Raw genomic sequence first — 19,282 nt, forward strand, 5'->3', positions numbered from 1 at the left:
GATGTTTCCCTTTTAAAGTAATAAACTATTGCATGAATAATTATAATAACACCAATAATTAATAGCATCCAAACCTAACGTTTCATAACATCTCAAGCTGATGTCTGTGAAGACTTCAAGGTCACGTCAAGTAAAAAAAAGCTGATTAAATAAATGATTACATAAAAAATAAAACACCTGAGTGCTACTGTCTCATTTGGTTCCCCTCATAAAAACTCTTGATGTTTCTTCAGAGCTGTAGAGACATCTGCTGGTCAATATGAAGAACTGCAGCAACTCCTTTCATCAAATAAAAGCCTATACTGGGGCATGTTGTCACAAAAGGTTAACATATATGATATGAACTGTATCTCTTCATGTGCAATAACAGCGTAACAATAAATGTAACAGTTTTTCCATGCAAAGTTTGAGTCCAAAAACAAACACCCTGAGACACATTCACTGTGGTAAAAATGACAGAAACATTCCTGCCAACGAAGAACATGGGCTTGAATGAACATTGCGCACTTCAATACTCACCTAAACAGCCTGTGGTTTGGTTTTGTCCTCTTGTGATGAGCATTCACACCTTCATTCATACACAGAAGCACAAAATCCAGAGCTGCCATCTCAGATGTATTTAATAAATTAAAACAAGGTACAAAAAAAGAAAAAGAAACCCAAAAAAACCTAATGTACATTTGACTCCTCTGTCTCTGTCTCTCCCTTTGTTCTCACTCTGTGACTCACTAGTAAACGAACACGATAGAACAGCCCTCGTCCACTGATTATGACACATTCTGGGCCCGTATGTAACGCAACACACATGCTACATGTCGGCAGGCAGATGGGCGAAAACCAGAAAGAGAGAGAGATATGCAGTATGTTTACAGCAATAGTTCATCCAAAAATTTCAGTTTACTGAAAATGTAGCCACCCTCATGCCATCAAAGATGTATTTGAGTTTGTTGCTTCATCAAATTTGGAGAAATATAGCATTGTTACTTGCTCATCAATGGATCCTCTATAGTGAAGAGGAAGAGGTCTCTGCAGAGCAAACGTGGGCGTTTCTGAATTTTGTGGGTGTTTTCAAACTGCTGGGTGTTTCTAAATCATGATATCGAAATGATTCCCTTTACCTAACCCCACCCCTAAACCTACCGTCACTATGACGTCAGCCAATCAGGTACCATGGTCTAAAAACGCCCCGATCTAGTAACTCCCATTACTTTCCTGCAGAGACCTATACTTGATAGTGAATGGGTGCCATCAGAATGAGTCCAAACAGCTGATAAAAACATCACAATAATCCACAAGTGATCCACACCACTCCAGTCCATCAAATAACACCTTGAGAAGCCAAAAGCGGCATGTTTGTAAGGAACAAACCCATCATTAAGTTTTTTTTTTTTTAACTACAAACCATTGCTTCTGGCTAAAATACAAGACTATAATCTATAATAATGCTTCGTCCAGTGAAAAATCCACTTATATATTCATTTTAGAAAATGTCTTTTCCACTGGAGAAAAGAATATCATGGATTTTGGACTTGCAATTTAGAGCCAGAAGCAAAAGTTTAATGTTAAAAACGTCTTAATAATGGATTTGTGTCTTACAAACACGCATCTTTTGGCTTCACAAGACATTAAGCGATGGACGGGAGTCACCCTCATGCCATTAAAGATAAAGAAGAGTTTGTTTCATCATCAGATTTTGAGAAATGTAGCATTCCATCACTTGCTCATCAATGGATCCTCTGCAGTGAATGGGTGCCGTCAGAATGAGAGTCCAAACAGCTGATAAAAGCATCACAATAATCCACAAGTAACCCACACCACTCCAGTCCATTAGTTAAGATCTTGAGAAGCCAAAAGCTGTGTGTTTGTAAGAAACAAATCCATCATTAAGATGTTTTTAACTTCAAACCATTGCTTCTGGCTAAAATACAAGACAGACTATAATCTATAATAACACTTCCTCCAGTGAAAAATCCACTGATATACTGTTTTAGAAACCGTTTTTGACTGTTTTTATTGTAAACTGAGCTTGATCTGTGCAGATTTCTCTCCTGGTTCAGACAAGGTTACTTTTTTTACTGGGGAAAGCAATGGATCATGGACTTGCATTTTAGAGCCAGAAGCAAAATTTTGAAGTTAAAAACATCTTAATGATGGATGTGTGTCTTACAAACATGCACATTTTGGCTTCACAAGATACTAGGTGATGGACTGGAGTCACCCTCATGCCATTATAGATATAGATGAGTTTGTTTCTTCATCAGATTTGGAGAAATGTAGCATTCCATCACTTGCTCACCAGTGGATCATCTGCAGTGAATGGGTGCCATCAGAATGAGAGTCCAAACAGCTGATAAGAACATCACAATAATCCACAAGTAACCCACAACACTCCAGTCCATCAGTTGACATCTTGAGAAGCCAAAAGCTGTGTGTTTGTAAGAAACAAATCCATCATTAGGGTGTTTTTAAACTTCAAACCATTGCTTCTGCTAATCTAATAACGCTTCCTCCAGTGAAAAAACCACTGATATATTTTTAAGAAGCAAAAGTCTAAAGTTAAAAACGTCTTGATGGATTTGTGTCTTACAAACACGACCTTACGAGACATTAATTAATGGATTGGAGTCGTATGGATTACTTGTGGATTATTGTGATGTTTTTATCAGCTGTTTGGACTCTCATTTTGACGGCACCCATTCACTTTAAAGGATCTTTGGGTGAGCAAGAGATGGAATGCTACATTTTTCCAAATCTGTTCCTATGAAAAACAAACTCATCTACATCTTGGTTGGTCTGAGACTAAATTTTCAGGCATTTTGGGTGAACTATTCCTTTAATAACTTATTTCAAATGTATTTTACTTGGTACATCTCTCTCTCGTTCATTGTGTAACGCCCAGTCTCTACTTGTTACCAAATATGCTGCTGACCTTCAATATATATATATCAAAAACCAACATTATGATCATTTCATTAAAAAACGTCCACAACATTTTGGCAGAATCGAGCGTGAGGGGTTAAACAGACAGAGATATAGAGGATAGATATAAAGCCACAGAGAAAAATCAGTCTGTATTGGTCCCTCTCTCTGTTAGCAGCACACGGACTCATCACCCCACGGTTTACTAGATTATTATGTGCATTTATATATTTTAATATATATGTGTGTATATATATATATGCTTTTTATTTCAGTATCTCCAAAATAAAAATAAAAAACATTTAAACTAACACTATTTCGTCGTTCAAACGGATGCAAATTATCACAAAGAAAACAGCCCATGAGCCACGGAAGATCGAACGTGGGAGAATCAAAGAACGGTTTCCAGCGAACATGCCGTGAGATGCGGGGAGCGGAGACGTCCCCTGTTCGGATCGCCCCAAAATCCAATGAGAGAGTGGTTGAAAGAGAGAGAGAGAGCGAGAAGGACGAGTTGGAGGAAGATCCCGACTCTCAGACGGTCAGTTCTGACACGGTGTCATTCGCATCGCAGCGAGGGCTTCTGGGAGTTGTACTTTTTGGGTTTCCTCGCACTGTGTCCGTACGAGCAGCGGCTCAGTAGTCCGCGGCGTATTCGGTTCCGTGAAGGCCGCGGCACACCAGGGTGAACTCCTTCACGATGTCTTTGACTCGCCGCTTGTTCACTCGCTCCCTGAGAGGATGTGGAGAAAAATAAGTCTTTAAGACATATTAATATAATCATAAAATAAACATAATTTTCAGATGATATTGGGGTTTCTGAAGATGAAATTTGCATGAAAACCGCAGGTGTAGGGTTGTCAAAAGTAGGGCTGGGAAGCTTTTTGAAACCTCATGGTTTTATTTAGTCAAACCACAATTTATTCAGACACCTTCAACATTTCTCACATTCTCACATTATTTGCTATAGTTTATAAAATGGTAATAAAATATGACAAGAACTTAAGAGTAAAACTGTCAGAACAAACTCATAATGATAATCACAAATGAATTACAGTCAAACCAAAATGTATTCAGACAGCTTCAAAATTGATCACATTATGCAGTTTATTCACTATAGTTTAGAAAATGGTAATAAAATATGACAAGAACTCACAGTTAAAACCGTGTCAGAACCAATTCATCTTGATAATGTCAGAATATTTTGATAGAAAGGTATGTAACAAAACATAGTCAGGTAAAAGCGTCAAATAAAATGTTTGGTCCCGAATTTTGATCAGTTTCACTGCTAGTCCACTGCATGAAGAATTTCTGAGTATAATACGTCACAGTTTACTTTATTTTGCTATAAATGAACTATAGTGTCCTCAACCAACTATTAAACTATATCTGGTTTCTGAATTTTTCTGAAATTTTTGGTTTTACTGTACATTCAATTCAGGAAGCTGTGTTTTTACTATTGACTAAAATTTGTGACCCTGGACCATAAACTTAAGCAGCACAGATATATTTGCAGCAATAGTATAAATCTCAATTTCAAATAATTGGCCCTTATGACTGGTTTTGTGGTCCAGGGTCACATATAAGCTAAAATGAAACCTATAAAAAATGTTGTTTTTGATAACTGTTATTAAGCTAAAAAGAAATATAAATAATAGATAAAAAAACATAAAATTTAAAAAACATTGCACCTAACTAAACTCTAGTTTTAGAGTTGTAATTACTAAAATTACTAAAACTAAAATACAATTAAAGCTAAATAGAAATATATATATACATATACAGTTACTTTAAATTCTAATAATATTTCACAATATTACTGTTTCAACTGTATTTTTTAAGAGTTTTCAGGGAGTTTTACTATCCAGAATGGTCAACCTCACCTGAGCACCTGTTGGCTGAACGTGTCTTTCTGCTCATCAGAGACACGTGAGGATGGAAAGCCTGGCGAGCGCAGAGCTTCTTTAAGCCACACCGTCAACAGAGTAAAGCAATGCTTGTTCAGACAGAAGAGCACCTCTGCAAACTGGTCCATCAGACTGCGGGACGACTGACCGCCGATGGCCTGATCAAAGAACAAATCTATCAGACTCCTGTGCATTTTTTTTAAAAACAGTATTACAACAACCCTCATATACAAGTTGCAAGCTCACCTCCAGCACAGCCAATAGGAGGAGTTTACCATCTTGCTGCACGACCTGACCAACAGGAGGAATGTCTGCGCAGTGCGGTATTAGTTCCGTCTGCAGCCAATGCAAATAAAGAGACAATTTAACACTGAATATGACTAATGTTCATGAAAGTACACTGCTGCTCAAAAGTTTGGGATCAGATGTCAGATGTTTAAAGATGTCAAGGCTCATCAAGGCTGCATTTATTTGATCAAAAATACTGAAAAAAAAACACCTGTAAAATAAAAATATATTGTGAAATATTATTTAAATTTAAAATAATTTTATTTTGTGTGAATATATTTTAAAAAGTAATTTATTCCTGTGATACAAAGCTAAATTTTCACCATCATTACTCTAGTCTTCAGTGTCAAGTGATTCTTCAGAAATCATTCTAATATGATAATATATAAAAAATAAAAATGTATAAATACATAAGCTCATACCAAAATCACTAAAAATTAAACTATATTTGAAAGCATATTTAAATTAAAACCATTATTTTATATTGTAATAACATTTTGCAATAAATTTTTTTCTGTATTTTTGATCAAATAAATGTAGAAATACATAAACTGATTAAAAATAAAAATATATAAATATAAAAGCGCATTACAAAATCACAAATTAAGCTATATTTGAAAGCATATTTAAATTAAAACCATTATTTTATATTGTAATAACATTTTGCAATATTACTGTTTTTTTCTGTATTTTTTATTAAATAAATGTAGAAATATTAGAAAAAAATATAAAAATATATATAAATATAAAAGTGCATTAAAAAATCACTAAAAATTAAACTATATTTGAAAGCATATTTAAATTAAAACCATTATTTTATATTGTAATAACATTTTGCAATATACATTTTTTTCTGTATTTTTGATCAAATAAATGTAGAAATACATAAAAAACTGATTAAAAATAAAAATATATAAATATAAAAGCGCATTACAAAATCACAAATTAAGCTATATTTGAAAGCATATTTAAATTAAAACCATTATTTTATATTGTAATAACATTTTGCAATATTACTGTTTTTGTCTGTATTTTTGATCAAATAAATGTAGAAATATTATTAAAAATACAAATATACAAATATAAAAGCGCATTACAAAATAACAAAAAATAAACTATATTTGAAAACATATTTAAAGTAAAACCATATTGTAATAACATTTTGCAATATTATTTTTTTCTGAATATTTGATCAAATAAATGTAGAAATATTAAAACATGTAAAAAAAATTATATATAAAAATATAAAGTGGATTTGCAAAATCACTAAAAATTAAGCTATATTTGAAAGCATATTTAAATTAAAACCATTATTTTATATTGTAATAACATTTTGCAATATTACTGTTTTTGTCTGTATTTTTGATCAAATAAATGTAGAAATATTATTAAAAATACAAATATACAAATATAAAAGCGCATTACAAAATAACAAAAAAATAAACTATATTTGAAAACATATTTAAAGTAAAACCATATTGTAATAACATTTTGCAATATTATTTTTTTCTGAATATTTGATCAAATAAATGTAGAAATATTAAAACATGCAAAAAAATTACATATAAAAATATAAAGTGGATTTGCAAAATCACTAAAAATTAAACTATATTTGAAAGCATATTTAAATTAAAACCATTATTTTATATTGTAATAACATTTTGCAATAAAATTTTTTTCTGTATTTTTGATCAAATAAATGTAGAAATACATAAAAAACTGATTAAAAATAAAAATATATAAATATAAAAGCGCATTACAAAATCACAAATTAAGCTATATTTGAAAGCATATTTAAATTAAAACCATTATTTTTTATTGTAATAACATTTTGCAATATGAGTTTTTTCTGTATTTTTGATTAAATAAATGTAGAAATATTAGAAAAAAATATAAAAATATATATAAATATAAAAGTGCATTAAAAATCACTAAAAATTAAACTATATTTGAAAGCATATTTAAATTAAAACCATTATTTTATATTGTAATAACATTTTGCAATATGAGTTTTTTCTGTATTTTTGATTAAATAAATGTAGAAATATTAGAAAAAAATATATATAAATATAAAAGTGCATTAAAAATCACTAAAAATTAAACTATATTTGAAAGCATATTTAAATTAAAACCATTATTTTATAATGTAATAACATTTTGCAATATAAAATTTTTTTCTGTATTTTTGATCAAATAAATGTAGAAATATTAGAAAAAAAATAATTATTAAAAATACAAATATACAAATATAAAAGCGCATTACAAAATAACAAAAAATAAACTATATTTGAAAACATATTTAAAGTAAAACCATATTGTAATAACATTTTGCAATATTATTTTTTCTGAATATTTGATCAAATAAATGTAGAAATATTAAAACATGTAAAAAAAAATATATAAAAATATAAAGTGGATTTGCAAAATCACTAAAAATTAAACTATATTTGAAAGCATATTTAAATTAAAACCATTATTTTATATTGTAATAACATTTTGCAATATTATAGTTTTTTCTGTATTTTTGATCAAATAAATGCAGCCTTAAGTCTAACTGATCCTAAATTTTGAGCGGCAGTGTATATTTGACAGGAGGTAAAGAAACACAAACTAAAGGTCATTCACACCTTTTCTAATCAGCATTTTAGAATGATTTCTGAAGGATCATGTGACACTGAACAATGGAGTAAAGATGCTGAAAATTCAGCTTTGCATCACGAGAATAAATTACATTTTAAGTTACATTGAAAGAGAAAACAGTTATCTTAAATTGAAATATTATTTCACAATATTCCCGCTTTTATTGGATTTTTCATCAAATAAGTGCAGTCCTGGAGACTTCTTTAAAACATTTTAAAATCTTAATAATTCCAAACGTGACCAGAAGTGTGTTCCTATGTGAATAATACTTCAGCTTGACCTTTGACTTACAAAGAAAAGGCAGGTAGATTTGACTGTCGGTGCTTCTGGGAATTTCAGTGACAGCACTCCTATGGCCGAAACACAGCGGCATTAGAGAAATGACTCCGTTTTAAATAATACAGAGGCTTAGACATTCACACACGTTCATGACTTACCACAGTGAAACACGGCTTTCACATCAAGGCTCTCTGATAAGAATAAATCGGGCTTCCGTTTGAGGGCCTACGAATCAGACAGAGCCAATGAACAGAGCACATGACTCAAACCCCGCCCCTGGAACCCTGTCAATCACTCCTTTGCCCCGCCCACCCTCCATCACTCACTCCCTACACCTGTCTAGCTCTAGAAAAATCAACCAAACATACATATTCAATGCAAACAGATCAGGTAAGTAAGAAATCAACAGCAAAGAAACTAAAATACTGAAATTTAACTCAATAGAAACTAAAAGTATGATGATTTTTTCTCTCTTTAGCGTTCTCACTTGTTTTTTTTTTTTCATCTGTTCGATCACTACTTTCTCTGCTCAGTTGGACTGAATGCAACAGAAATCTAAGTAACATGTACGATAAAGACAACTGATGCATTAAGAAACTCATTGAGGATGAGAGGATATTTAAGAAAGAGACAGAGAGAAACCGATAGAGAGGGAGAAACTCATGAGAACCTCATGAGAAGACATAAACGAGAGAGCCAATTCATTTGAATCAATTAATTAATTAATTGAGATGAATTAATTTAGGCTTTCATCGGTTTTAGGGCTGGAATGACACTGGAAGGGGCAGTAGATCCTTATTGTTAGTTATCAAGGATGCATTAAATCGATCAAAAGCGACAGTAAAGACATAAAAAAATGTTACAAAATATTTCTAATTTTAAATAAATGCTATTTATCAAAAACACAACAAAAAAACAAAGCATCATGTGACACTGAAGACTGAAGTAATGATGCTGAAAATTCAGCTTGATCACAGGAATAAATTATGGTTTAAAATATATTCAAATAGAAAACAGTTTTTAAACTGTAATATTTTACAATATATTCAGAAAACATCTAATTTAGAAAATCTCTAAATAATAATATTTTACAATATTACTATTATTTATTATTTAACAATTCATTTACGTTTTCTGCAATAACATGTTAACTTCCCTTTATTCCTTGTTTAAAGGAAAAAATGCAACAAATAATTGAATAAATACATAAATAATGTGTGCAATTACTGGAATTGCCAATTTCTGTGGATGACACTGACAACGAAATATGTGTGTCTCGATATAAAGACAGGTAGATCATTGCAATTTACTAATTTTATTTATTATTCCATTTGTTTATAAAAAATTATAGAATCTCAAACATTATATATTTACAATATATTCAGAAAACATCTAAATAAGAGTAATATTACTGTAGTTTTGATCAAATAAATGCAAACAAATATAATGATCAAAAATAAATAATACATATTATTTAAAAATTAATTTGAAGTTTTCTGCCATGACATGTTAACTTCCCTTCATTCCTTTTTAAAAGGAAAAATACAACATATAAATAATAATAAAAATAAATAAATAAATACATTAATAAATAACGTGCGCAATTATTGGAACTGCCAATTTATTATTCTATTTATTTATAAATAGTATAGAATCTCAAACATTAATTTATTAAGTAGAATAATATTTCACAATATTACTGTAGTTTTGATTAAATGAGAAAAAAAGAAGTTTTCTGCAATAACATGTTAACTTCCCTAACTGCTTTTTGTTAAAGGGGTCATCCGATGCCCATTTTCCACAAGTTAATATGATGCTTTAGGGTAGAAATGAAAAGTTTGTAATATACTTTGATTAAAAATTCTCTATGGTAGTGTAAAAAAAACCCACTCATTTTACCTGGTAAAAATGCCTCTGTTCTCAACAAGCAATATCAGTACCTGGCCCTTTAAATGATATGATCCTCTGCTCACCCCGCCCTTCAGTTCTGTGGGGTGTGTCATTACATAGCACACGGGGTGTTGCCTAGACAACAGTTGGGGGTATAGTTGTATAGTTTGGGGGAAAATGGCTTTGAAGACACTGTACAACCCCATCCATTGAAAATTTAATTTAAAAACACTTTTGCAGGTATTGCGTTAAGGTTACATCTTAATCCTTAACAGACACCGTTTTAAACCATCTAGCGTTACAAAGCTAAGCTTTATACTGACCCTCGTTTATAAAGCAGTATGGCGAGAAATGATTCATGTAAACATGAACCCATTTAGATAAATCAGCGGTCACATTCCCTCAGTGCTGTCAGTTTACTTCTCACTCGGGGCGGGTCTATGCTAAAACACTGCTGTCTATCAACTATTGCAGGAGTGGCCTCTGTCGGTGTTACGCCACAACGACAGGCATCTGAGAACGGCTCGATATGAGAAGAGGCAAATTATTTTACTAAATTAAAAGAAAACTACTGGGTGGATCTTTGTCATTCTGGGTGGTTGTGTAAACACTCCCAACACACATTTTAGTTCAAACAGCTTGTAAAAGTGCATGTGGCACTGGATGACCCCTTTAAGGGAATGCAATTAGTAAATAAATACATACATAAATAATGTGCACAATTATTGGAATTGCCGATTTTTGTGGATGACACTGACAACGGAAATGTGTGTATCGATATAAAGACAGGTAGATCATTGCTATTTACTCATTTTTTTATTATTCTATTTATTTATAAAGAGTATAGAATATCAAACATTACATTTACAATATATTAAAAAAACATCTAATTTAGAATAATATTTCACAATATTAGTGTAGTTTTGATCAAATAAAAAATAAATAAATAAAACATATTATTTAACAATTAATTTGAAGTTTTCTGCAATAACATGTTAACTTCCCTAATTGCTTTTTATTAAGGGAATGCAATAAATAAATACATAAATAATGTGTGCAATTATTGGAATGTTTATAAATAGTATAGAATCTCAAACATTAATTTAAAATATATTAGAATATTTTACAATATTACTGTAGTTTTGATCAAATAAATGCAGTTTACTGTAGGTTTGATAAATAAACAAATAAAATATGTGACCCTGGACCACAAAACCAGTCTTAAGTCGCTGGGGTATATTTGTAGCAATAGCCAAAAATACATTGTATGGGTCAAAATTATTGATTTTTCTTTTATGTCAAAAATCATTAGGAAATTAAGTAAAGATAAATGTTACATTAAGATTTTTTGTAAAATTCCCACTGTAAACCTAATATGCATTGTTAAGAACTTAAGTTGGACAACTTTAAAGGTGATTTTCTCAGTATTTTGATTTTTTTGCACCCTTATATTCCAGATTTTCAAATAGATGTATCTCGGCCAAATATTGTCCTATCCTAACAAACTATACATCAATAGAAAGCCTATTTATTGTTTTGTAAAATGTAACCTTATGACTGGTTTTGTGGTCCAGGGTCACATATATTATATTTAACAACTGATTAAGTGTTACATGTTAACTTAAATTCCTTTATTAAGCAAAAAATGCAATAAAAATCAATAAAATGTGCGCAATTATTGGAATTGTCCATTTTTGTGGATGACACTGACAATGAAATGTGTGTATTGATCAAAAAAGACAAATAGATCATAGCTTTTTACTAATTTTATTTATTATTCTATTTATTTATAAATAATATAGAATCTCAAACATTATTTTACATCTAAATTAAAATAATATTTTACAATATTACTGTAGTTTTGATAAAATAAATGCAGTTTCAGTAACATGTTAAATTACCTTAATTCCTTTTTTAAAGGAAAAAATGCTGTAAATAAATACATAATGTGCTCAATTATTGGAATTAACAAGAAATGTGTGTATTGATATAAAGACAGGCAGATCATTGCTACTTACTAATTTTTGTTATTATTTTATTTTTTATAAATAGCATAGAATCTCAAACATTAATTTACAATATATTCAAAAAACATCTAATTTAGAATAACAGTTTTCAATATTACTGTAGTTTTGATCAAATAAATGCAGTTTACTCTAGGTTTGATAATTAACTTAAAAATTAACTTTTCTGCAATAACGTAAAATTCCCTTAATTCCTTTTTTAAAGGAAAAAATGCCAATTTTTGTGGATGACACTGACAACAAAATATGTGTGTATTGATATAAAGACAGGTAGATCATTGCTATTTACTAATTTTATTTATTATTCTATTTATTTATAAACAGATATATAAACATTTCATAACTATATGCTTAACATTATTTTAAATGACTTAAAATCCTAAAACTTGATTTTTGGGTGAAAAAAAAAAAAAAAGAAATTCTGTGAAACGCAACACGATCACAGCCAAGTTTTGTAATAAACCGCCACAAGGAGAAGGATCTTTGGACTGAATGAGACGTACACAGATTAGAGGTGTTCTGTGTGACTATTGGACAAAAGAGCTGTCAATCATCCAATAGCAAAACCCCTCAGGTCAATTCCACTGCCCGAGAAAAACGAGGGTCTGTAAAGACCCCGTGACACAGGACAGGAGGGAGGAGAAGTGAGAAAGAAAGGGACAGCGAAAGAAGAGAGAAACCCAAAGTGAATGAAATAAGAAACCAAAAACACACCTGAGCTTGGAGTTGCATAAATGAATCAACAATATCAGGATGATCCCTGGGCCCTAAAATATAATAAAGATGAAACTTAAGAAATAATAAGAATAATAAGAATATATACAAACAGCAAAAGAACAGATCGAACAGTCATGTGGAACGGAAAAGTCAACTGGACGGAAATAATCGCACGCGTGAGAGAAGTAGGGCAGAGAAAGAGGAGGGAACATGAACGACTTGAAGGCAGTTGCGATAAACGAAAAGAGGAAAAACAACAACAAAAAAAAAAGACAGATCAATGAGTCCGTTCTGAAGGGGAGAAGAAACAAAGAAGGAAACCAAATAGAAGTAACGAGAGAAAGAAAATAAACCTAAAAAACAAAAGAAACAGTGGGTTTGGAGTGGGAACCCAGGAGGCACCTGTTACTGTGATGACACTCGTGTTGCTTGCTTTCTTTTTAGTGTGCATTTTATTTGTTCACATTTGTCTGTAAATTCAATTCATACACCCGACTGGCCCCGCCGCTGCTGGTGAGCGCTTGGTTCCCACCGCCACCCCGGAAGAGCAAGGTAGCAGTCAGTCCCAAACTTCCCTCCCTTTGCTGTTCCCACACTCCAAACAAGACCCCGCCCCCACAAACCCAAACCCCGCCCCTCACAGAAAACAAACTACAGACAAACACACAGGCCACGGCAGGTCCTCTCGGCCATGTCACCTGATCGGGATAAGAGTGTTATCGCTCACATTTCTGCTGGTTTGGAAACGACGTGGTTAAAACAGAAGACGTGGAGAATGACAAACAGGAAGTGATGCAAGCGAGCTAGAGGACACATGCAAAAAACAACTGTGTGTGTGTGTGGTAGGAAGTCATGCTGGGCTGGACTGGACTGAATTTTAGGCTGTTTTCACACTTTTTGTCACTGGTTGGCCCAAACCAGAAAAATGATACCACCAAAAATAAAAATTTGGTTATTTGCTAAACGAGTTGGAGTTTTGAGTACAAAAAAAATACATAAATAAATACACTTTTGGGACTTGTAATATTTTTTAAAGAAGTCTCTTATGCTCATCTTAGGCTGCATTTATTTGACCAAAAATACAGAAAAAAAATGTAACATTGCAAAATGTTATTACAATATAAAATAATGGTTTTTATTTTAATATACAAAGCTGTTACTCCAGTCTTCAGTGTCACATGATCCTTCAGAAATCATTCTAATATGTTGTTTTATTATTAGAATTATTAATGTTGGAATCAGTTGCGCTGCCAAATATGTTTTTGGAACCTGTGATTGTTTTTTTTCAGGATTCTTTGATGAATAAGTTAAAAAGAAGAGCATTTATTCTAACAATGTGAATCTATGCTATCATTTTTTATTAATTTAAAACATCCTAGGTGAATAAAAGTATTAATTTTTTGCTAAAAAAAGAAAGAATAAAAATGTACTGATCCAAAACTTTTTGACAGTAGTGTATATTGTTAAAAAAACTTTCTATTTTAAATAAATGCTGCTCTTTTTAAGCTTTTATTAATCAAAGAATGCTGGAAAAAAAAGTATCACAGGTTCCAAAAAAATATTAAGCAGCACAACTGTTTTCAACACTGATAATAAATCAGTATATTAGAATGGTTTCTGAAGGATTATGTGACACTGAAGACTGAAGTAATGATTCTGAAAATTTAACTTTAATTACAGATATAAATTACATTTTAATGTGTACTAACATAAAAAAAACATTGTTTTATGTCATAATATTTCACAATATTATTTTTTTTCTGTATTTTTGATCAAACGTTGGCGTATGTTTTTTAAAGAAAATACTATTCCAATATTTCTACCTCAAAATTGTTATTTGGTGTTTTCTTTGTAATTATTTGTGGAATTTAACAGCAATTTCCTATATCACATTTTTTTCAGTAATAGTCATTTCATTATATTTCATTCTTTTTATGTATCTACACATAGAGTAATCAAGCAAAAGGTGGCATGGTTTTTATTCAAAAGTGGATGGAAGTGCTGCAATCAAAAGAGTGAAGCCCTAAAATAAGTTTAACAGGTGCAAAAACCTAATCCACAATTTATGAATTTGTATACACAGCATTAATGTTAAGTAGGGTTGCATTCATAATCATATTTTGATAAGAGCAAACCTTCTCAGTGACAAATTGTGATAAATCCAAACATGAATCTTGACTGTGATCATGATTGTGGTTGCTGAATAAACACACCTTTGCCACAATACCAAGTTTTTTTGTTGTTGTTTTAACAGAAAAACGTTAACATATATTTGCACCCATTAAAAGCAGTTGACCTACAGACCAGAGCTTTTTATTAAAAGATGCAAGAACGAATATTGAGTGACACTACGACACAGACAGATTTGAAAATGGTCTTGAAAGTGGTTTAGAAAACAGCCATCACCAAATCTGACTTCAAAAACCCTATTTACATTTGGTATTAAGATCCATCTCAGGTGGTCCGATCATAAATGATGAGCGCTACATACCGATGTAAACATAGCCTAAACTGCTATATCGCTTATGCACTTATATATATAGATATACAGATTAATCTTTATTCAAGCTACAAAAGTTAATCGGTGACTACTGCAGTTGAGTGACTTCTCAATTTTCATAACAGGTTTCACTTTGAAAGCAGTGCTGTCTCTTTAAAACCTGACACAGATGAAGCGGATTTGACACATATCTGATTTTGTCCCCAAATCTTTACAAACTAATTAGTGCAAACACAATTCAAGGCTTACAGTATGTCACAAAAGTGAGTACCACCCTTCACATTTCAACAACGATTTTAGTATCTTCTCAAGGGACAATACTATAGAAATGAAACTTGGATATATTTTAGAGTAGTCAGTGTGCAGCTTGTATAGCAGTATAGATTTACTGTCCTCTGAAAATAACTCAACATACAGCCATTATTGTCAAAATAGCTGGCAACAAAAGTGAGTACACCCTACGTGAACTTGTCCAAAGTGTCAATATATTGTGTTAGCACCATTGTTATCTGGCACTGCCTTAATCATCCTGGGCATGGAATTGATCAGAGCTGCACAGGTTGTTGCTGGGATCCTCTTCCACTCCTCACAGAGCTGCTGGACGTTAGACACATGGTGCTTCTCCACCTTACGCTTGAAGATGCCCCACAGGAGCTTAATAGGGTTCAGAACTAGAAACATACTTGGCCACTCCATCACCTTCAGCTTCTTTATCAAGGCAGTTGTCATCTTGGTGGTGTGTTTGGGATCGTTATAATGTTGGTAAACTGCTGTTCCGCCTAGTTTCTGAAGGCAAGGCATCATGTTCTGCTTCAGAATGTACAGTACATGTTGGTTTCCCTTAAAGAACTGCAGCTCCCCAGTACCAGCAGCACTCATGCAGCCCCAGACCATGATGCTACCACCATCATGCTTGACTGTAGGCAAGACACAATTTTCTTGGTACTCCTCACCAGGGCATCGCCACACATGCTGGACACCATCTGAGCCAAACAAGTTTGTCTTATAGTGTGATCAGACCACAGGACATGGTTCCAGTAATTCATGCTCTTGGACAGGTTGTCTTCAGCAAACTGTTTGGAGGCTTTCTTTTGAGCCAGCTTCAGATAAGGCCTCCTTCAGGGACGGCGCTTATGCAAACTGACTTGTTGCAGTGTGCGGCGTATGGTCTGAGCACTGAGAAGCTGACCTTCTACTTCTGCAACCTTTAAAGCAATGCTGGCAGCACTCATGCATGTGTTTTTTGAAGCCAGGTTCTGCACCTGACGCACAGAATGAGTGCTCAACTTCGTTGCTTGACCCTTGCGAGGCCTGTTCTGAATGGAACCCTTCTTGGAAAACCTCTGTGTGACCCTGACCACTGTAGTGTAACTCAGTTTTAGGGTGTTACTGAACCTCTAATAGCCTCGGCCATCTTTGTGGAGAGCAACAATTCTAATTCTCAAATCCTCAGAGAGTTTTTTGCCATGAGATGCCATGTTGAACATCCAGTAGTCAGTATGAGAGAATTGTACTTAAAGCACCTCATTTTAACTGCTCTAATACAAGATACACAACTTTGTATGGTCCTGTCAAGCAGACAAGAACGTAAACATGAGGAATAGGACATGTGGCTTTGCATGGTTAAACAACATACTGCTGTTATAACTTAGGGTGCACTCACTTTTGTTGCCAGCAATTTTGACAATAATGGCTATAATGGTTATTTTATTGACTGTAAATCTATACTGCTATACGAGCTGCACATTGACTACTCTAAAATATATCTACGTTTCATTTCTATAGTATTGTCCCTTTAGAAGATATACTAAAATGGCTGCTGAAATGTGAAGGGTGTACTTACTTTTGTGCGACCTGCGCGTAATCGTTCCTCGGGCTGGATGAAGATGATTGGTGGGTCGGATTAGGCTCACGGGCTGCCAATTGAATAGCCTCGGTCTAATATGAGTTATGGTCACATAATAGAATTCACATTTACATGCATTTGTAATGCATCCTGATGTTCCCTGGAAAATGGTAAAGCACCGCCCACTCACCTGTCAGTCAAATGTCACCTGAAATGACTGTTAATACCAAATTTAAACAGGACCAAATGCATTCGGATCCAAATCACAAACTCCAGCGTGAAAACACCCTTGATGCATGTGTAAAACTCATAGGGTGAAAAAAAATCCCAAGCAGAACATCAGGATCAAAAGTCACCACACCATTTCAGAAAACAAGAACAGTTTCATAAACCATGCCCATTTCTGCGCTCTGTTTGTGTGTGTGCGCATTTAAAAGACAAAGAAAGAAACAGATGCATGCAAACAACTGGAAACAGTGACAGTAAAGACATAAAACCACATGATTTCCTTCGCCCCCTGCAGCTGGATGTTCCCAGCATGCCTACCTTGCTGGAAGATGGTCAGTGTAACAGAAGTGACCAATTCAAACAGCGCTTTGATTGGGGGGAAATGATTTGTTTCGCTGGCAAATATGTGGACCATCTGCAAGAGAACAAAATCAATCACACAAAACTCATAGAAGGCAACACAACACATTCAGGGTTTCTGAGATGTCAAAACCAAATTTTAGACTTTTTAAGACTTGCACAAATAAAATTAATACCGTATGTCCATACAGAACAATCCCATACAATCTAAAAAAAAAAATAATGTAACTCTTTTTTTTAGAAGTTGCTAATATATAAACGTGTTTGAAAAAGGGCAATAAAAAAAAGATTATTGCACTTAAATATCTATACAGACCATCTTAAATAATGTTCTTAGTTTTTTCTTCCTGTGACGGGGTATTTCAGTGAGAAGATAGGAGTTTAGGAGTTTACATTGAATGAAATGTCAAATACAGATTGAAACAATCTCTGTTGGATGAATTAATGTTATTAAACTTGAAATGGTAATTAAAACTTTTCCTATTGAGTTCATGGCTTCAAACTTAAAATGTTTTTTAGGACCCACATGCATATAAACATGCATTTGTTATAGTGTTGTGTACCTGGCGTGTTAAATCAAGTGCAGATGCCTGTGGTATGGTACTGTACATCTGCCCCAGCATCTCACTCAGCTGAGACACCATGGGGGCAAAATCATGCAGAAGAGTTCTCACAGACTTCTCAAAGATGGCACACACCGCCTGAGAGAGAGCAGAATTAAATCTGTCCTGCATCCATATTGAAAAGATATAATAATGAGTCAGAATAAGGAGTCTGCAATTACCTCCACGACCTGCGAGTCATTCAGCCACTTACTGAGGACCGTCTGTATCAGTGCAAACACCTGCTGGAGCACCACCACCACCTACAACACACAAACACACTCTAGTTCACCTCGGACACATGCAAACGTCTGCTTCAGAGTGAAACCAGAGAGCTGGAAGGTACTTACAGGGTTGGGACCTGTCTGAGGCGGGGTTGATTTGATGGGCGGGGCATTTTCTCCTGACTCCTCCTCCTGTTTGGTGATGTCCAGTGTGGTGAAGAGATTGGACAGCAGACCGAGGATGTGAATAATGGCCAGTTTATTCGAAGGGTTGGGCTGAAAAGAGAAACCAGGGTCAGATTGTTATTTGAAATGCTCTTTTATTTTACAGGGGCCATATTTTACAATTTTAATGCATACAGATAATTAAGATTTTTCTTTCATGCACCTAAAACAGTCGTTATTAGTCATCCATGAACATTTTCCACTCAATCACACAGATCAAACAGAGTGTTTTTCTACTCTAGCTTTAAGAGAGTAGAAAAAATAACATCTACTATGAGTAGCTAAACTTCACATACTAGCATAGCTCAAACTTTTGTTTGCAAAAGCAGACCAAGTTAGGGCTAAACAATTACAAAGAGTTCATTCGCAAAAACAGATAGCTCAGTTTTTAATTTTCATTGTGCATTCCAATTAATCTCAATAAAAACCTGCAGTTGGGTTATTTTGATTGAGTAATAATAACTAAAAATACTAACACAATAAAACACAACAAAAACATGATAACATAATAAAAAAACATGATTTTTGAAAATATAATCCCAACATGGTTTTATATACGTAACAAAAAAACTCAATCTTTAACTACATTTGAAATAAAAACAGAAAATAATAGTTTCAATACATTGTTTCATT

General features: G+C 33.1%; 1 protein-coding gene across 1 annotated transcript in view; it reads right to left on the reverse strand.

Moving 5' to 3' along the window:
* Nucleotides 1-1,239: 1,239 nt before the first annotated feature.
* LOC141283167 (importin-13-like) overlaps nt 1,240-19,282 on the reverse strand; it is a 46,534-nt gene continuing 28,491 nt past the window's right edge. The window contains exons 10-19 of the mRNA XM_073816443.1: nt 18,551-18,700; nt 18,383-18,463; nt 18,162-18,299; nt 17,557-17,653; nt 12,662-12,714; nt 8,192-8,258; nt 8,046-8,104; nt 5,073-5,162; nt 4,803-4,984; nt 1,240-3,652 (exon numbers count right to left, since the gene is read on the reverse strand). Coding sequence (XP_073672544.1) covers nt 3,556-3,652; nt 4,803-4,984; nt 5,073-5,162; nt 8,046-8,104; nt 8,192-8,258; nt 12,662-12,714; nt 17,557-17,653; nt 18,162-18,299; nt 18,383-18,463; nt 18,551-18,700 — 1,014 coding nt within the window. The 3' untranslated portion in view covers nt 1,240-3,555. The remainder of the gene's footprint in view (nt 3,653-4,802; nt 4,985-5,072; nt 5,163-8,045; nt 8,105-8,191; nt 8,259-12,661; nt 12,715-17,556; nt 17,654-18,161; nt 18,300-18,382; nt 18,464-18,550; nt 18,701-19,282) is intronic.

Source organism: Garra rufa, chromosome 13, assembly GCF_049309525.1.
Source record: "Garra rufa chromosome 13, GarRuf1.0, whole genome shotgun sequence".
NCBI lineage: Eukaryota > Metazoa > Chordata > Actinopteri > Cypriniformes > Cyprinidae > Garra > Garra rufa.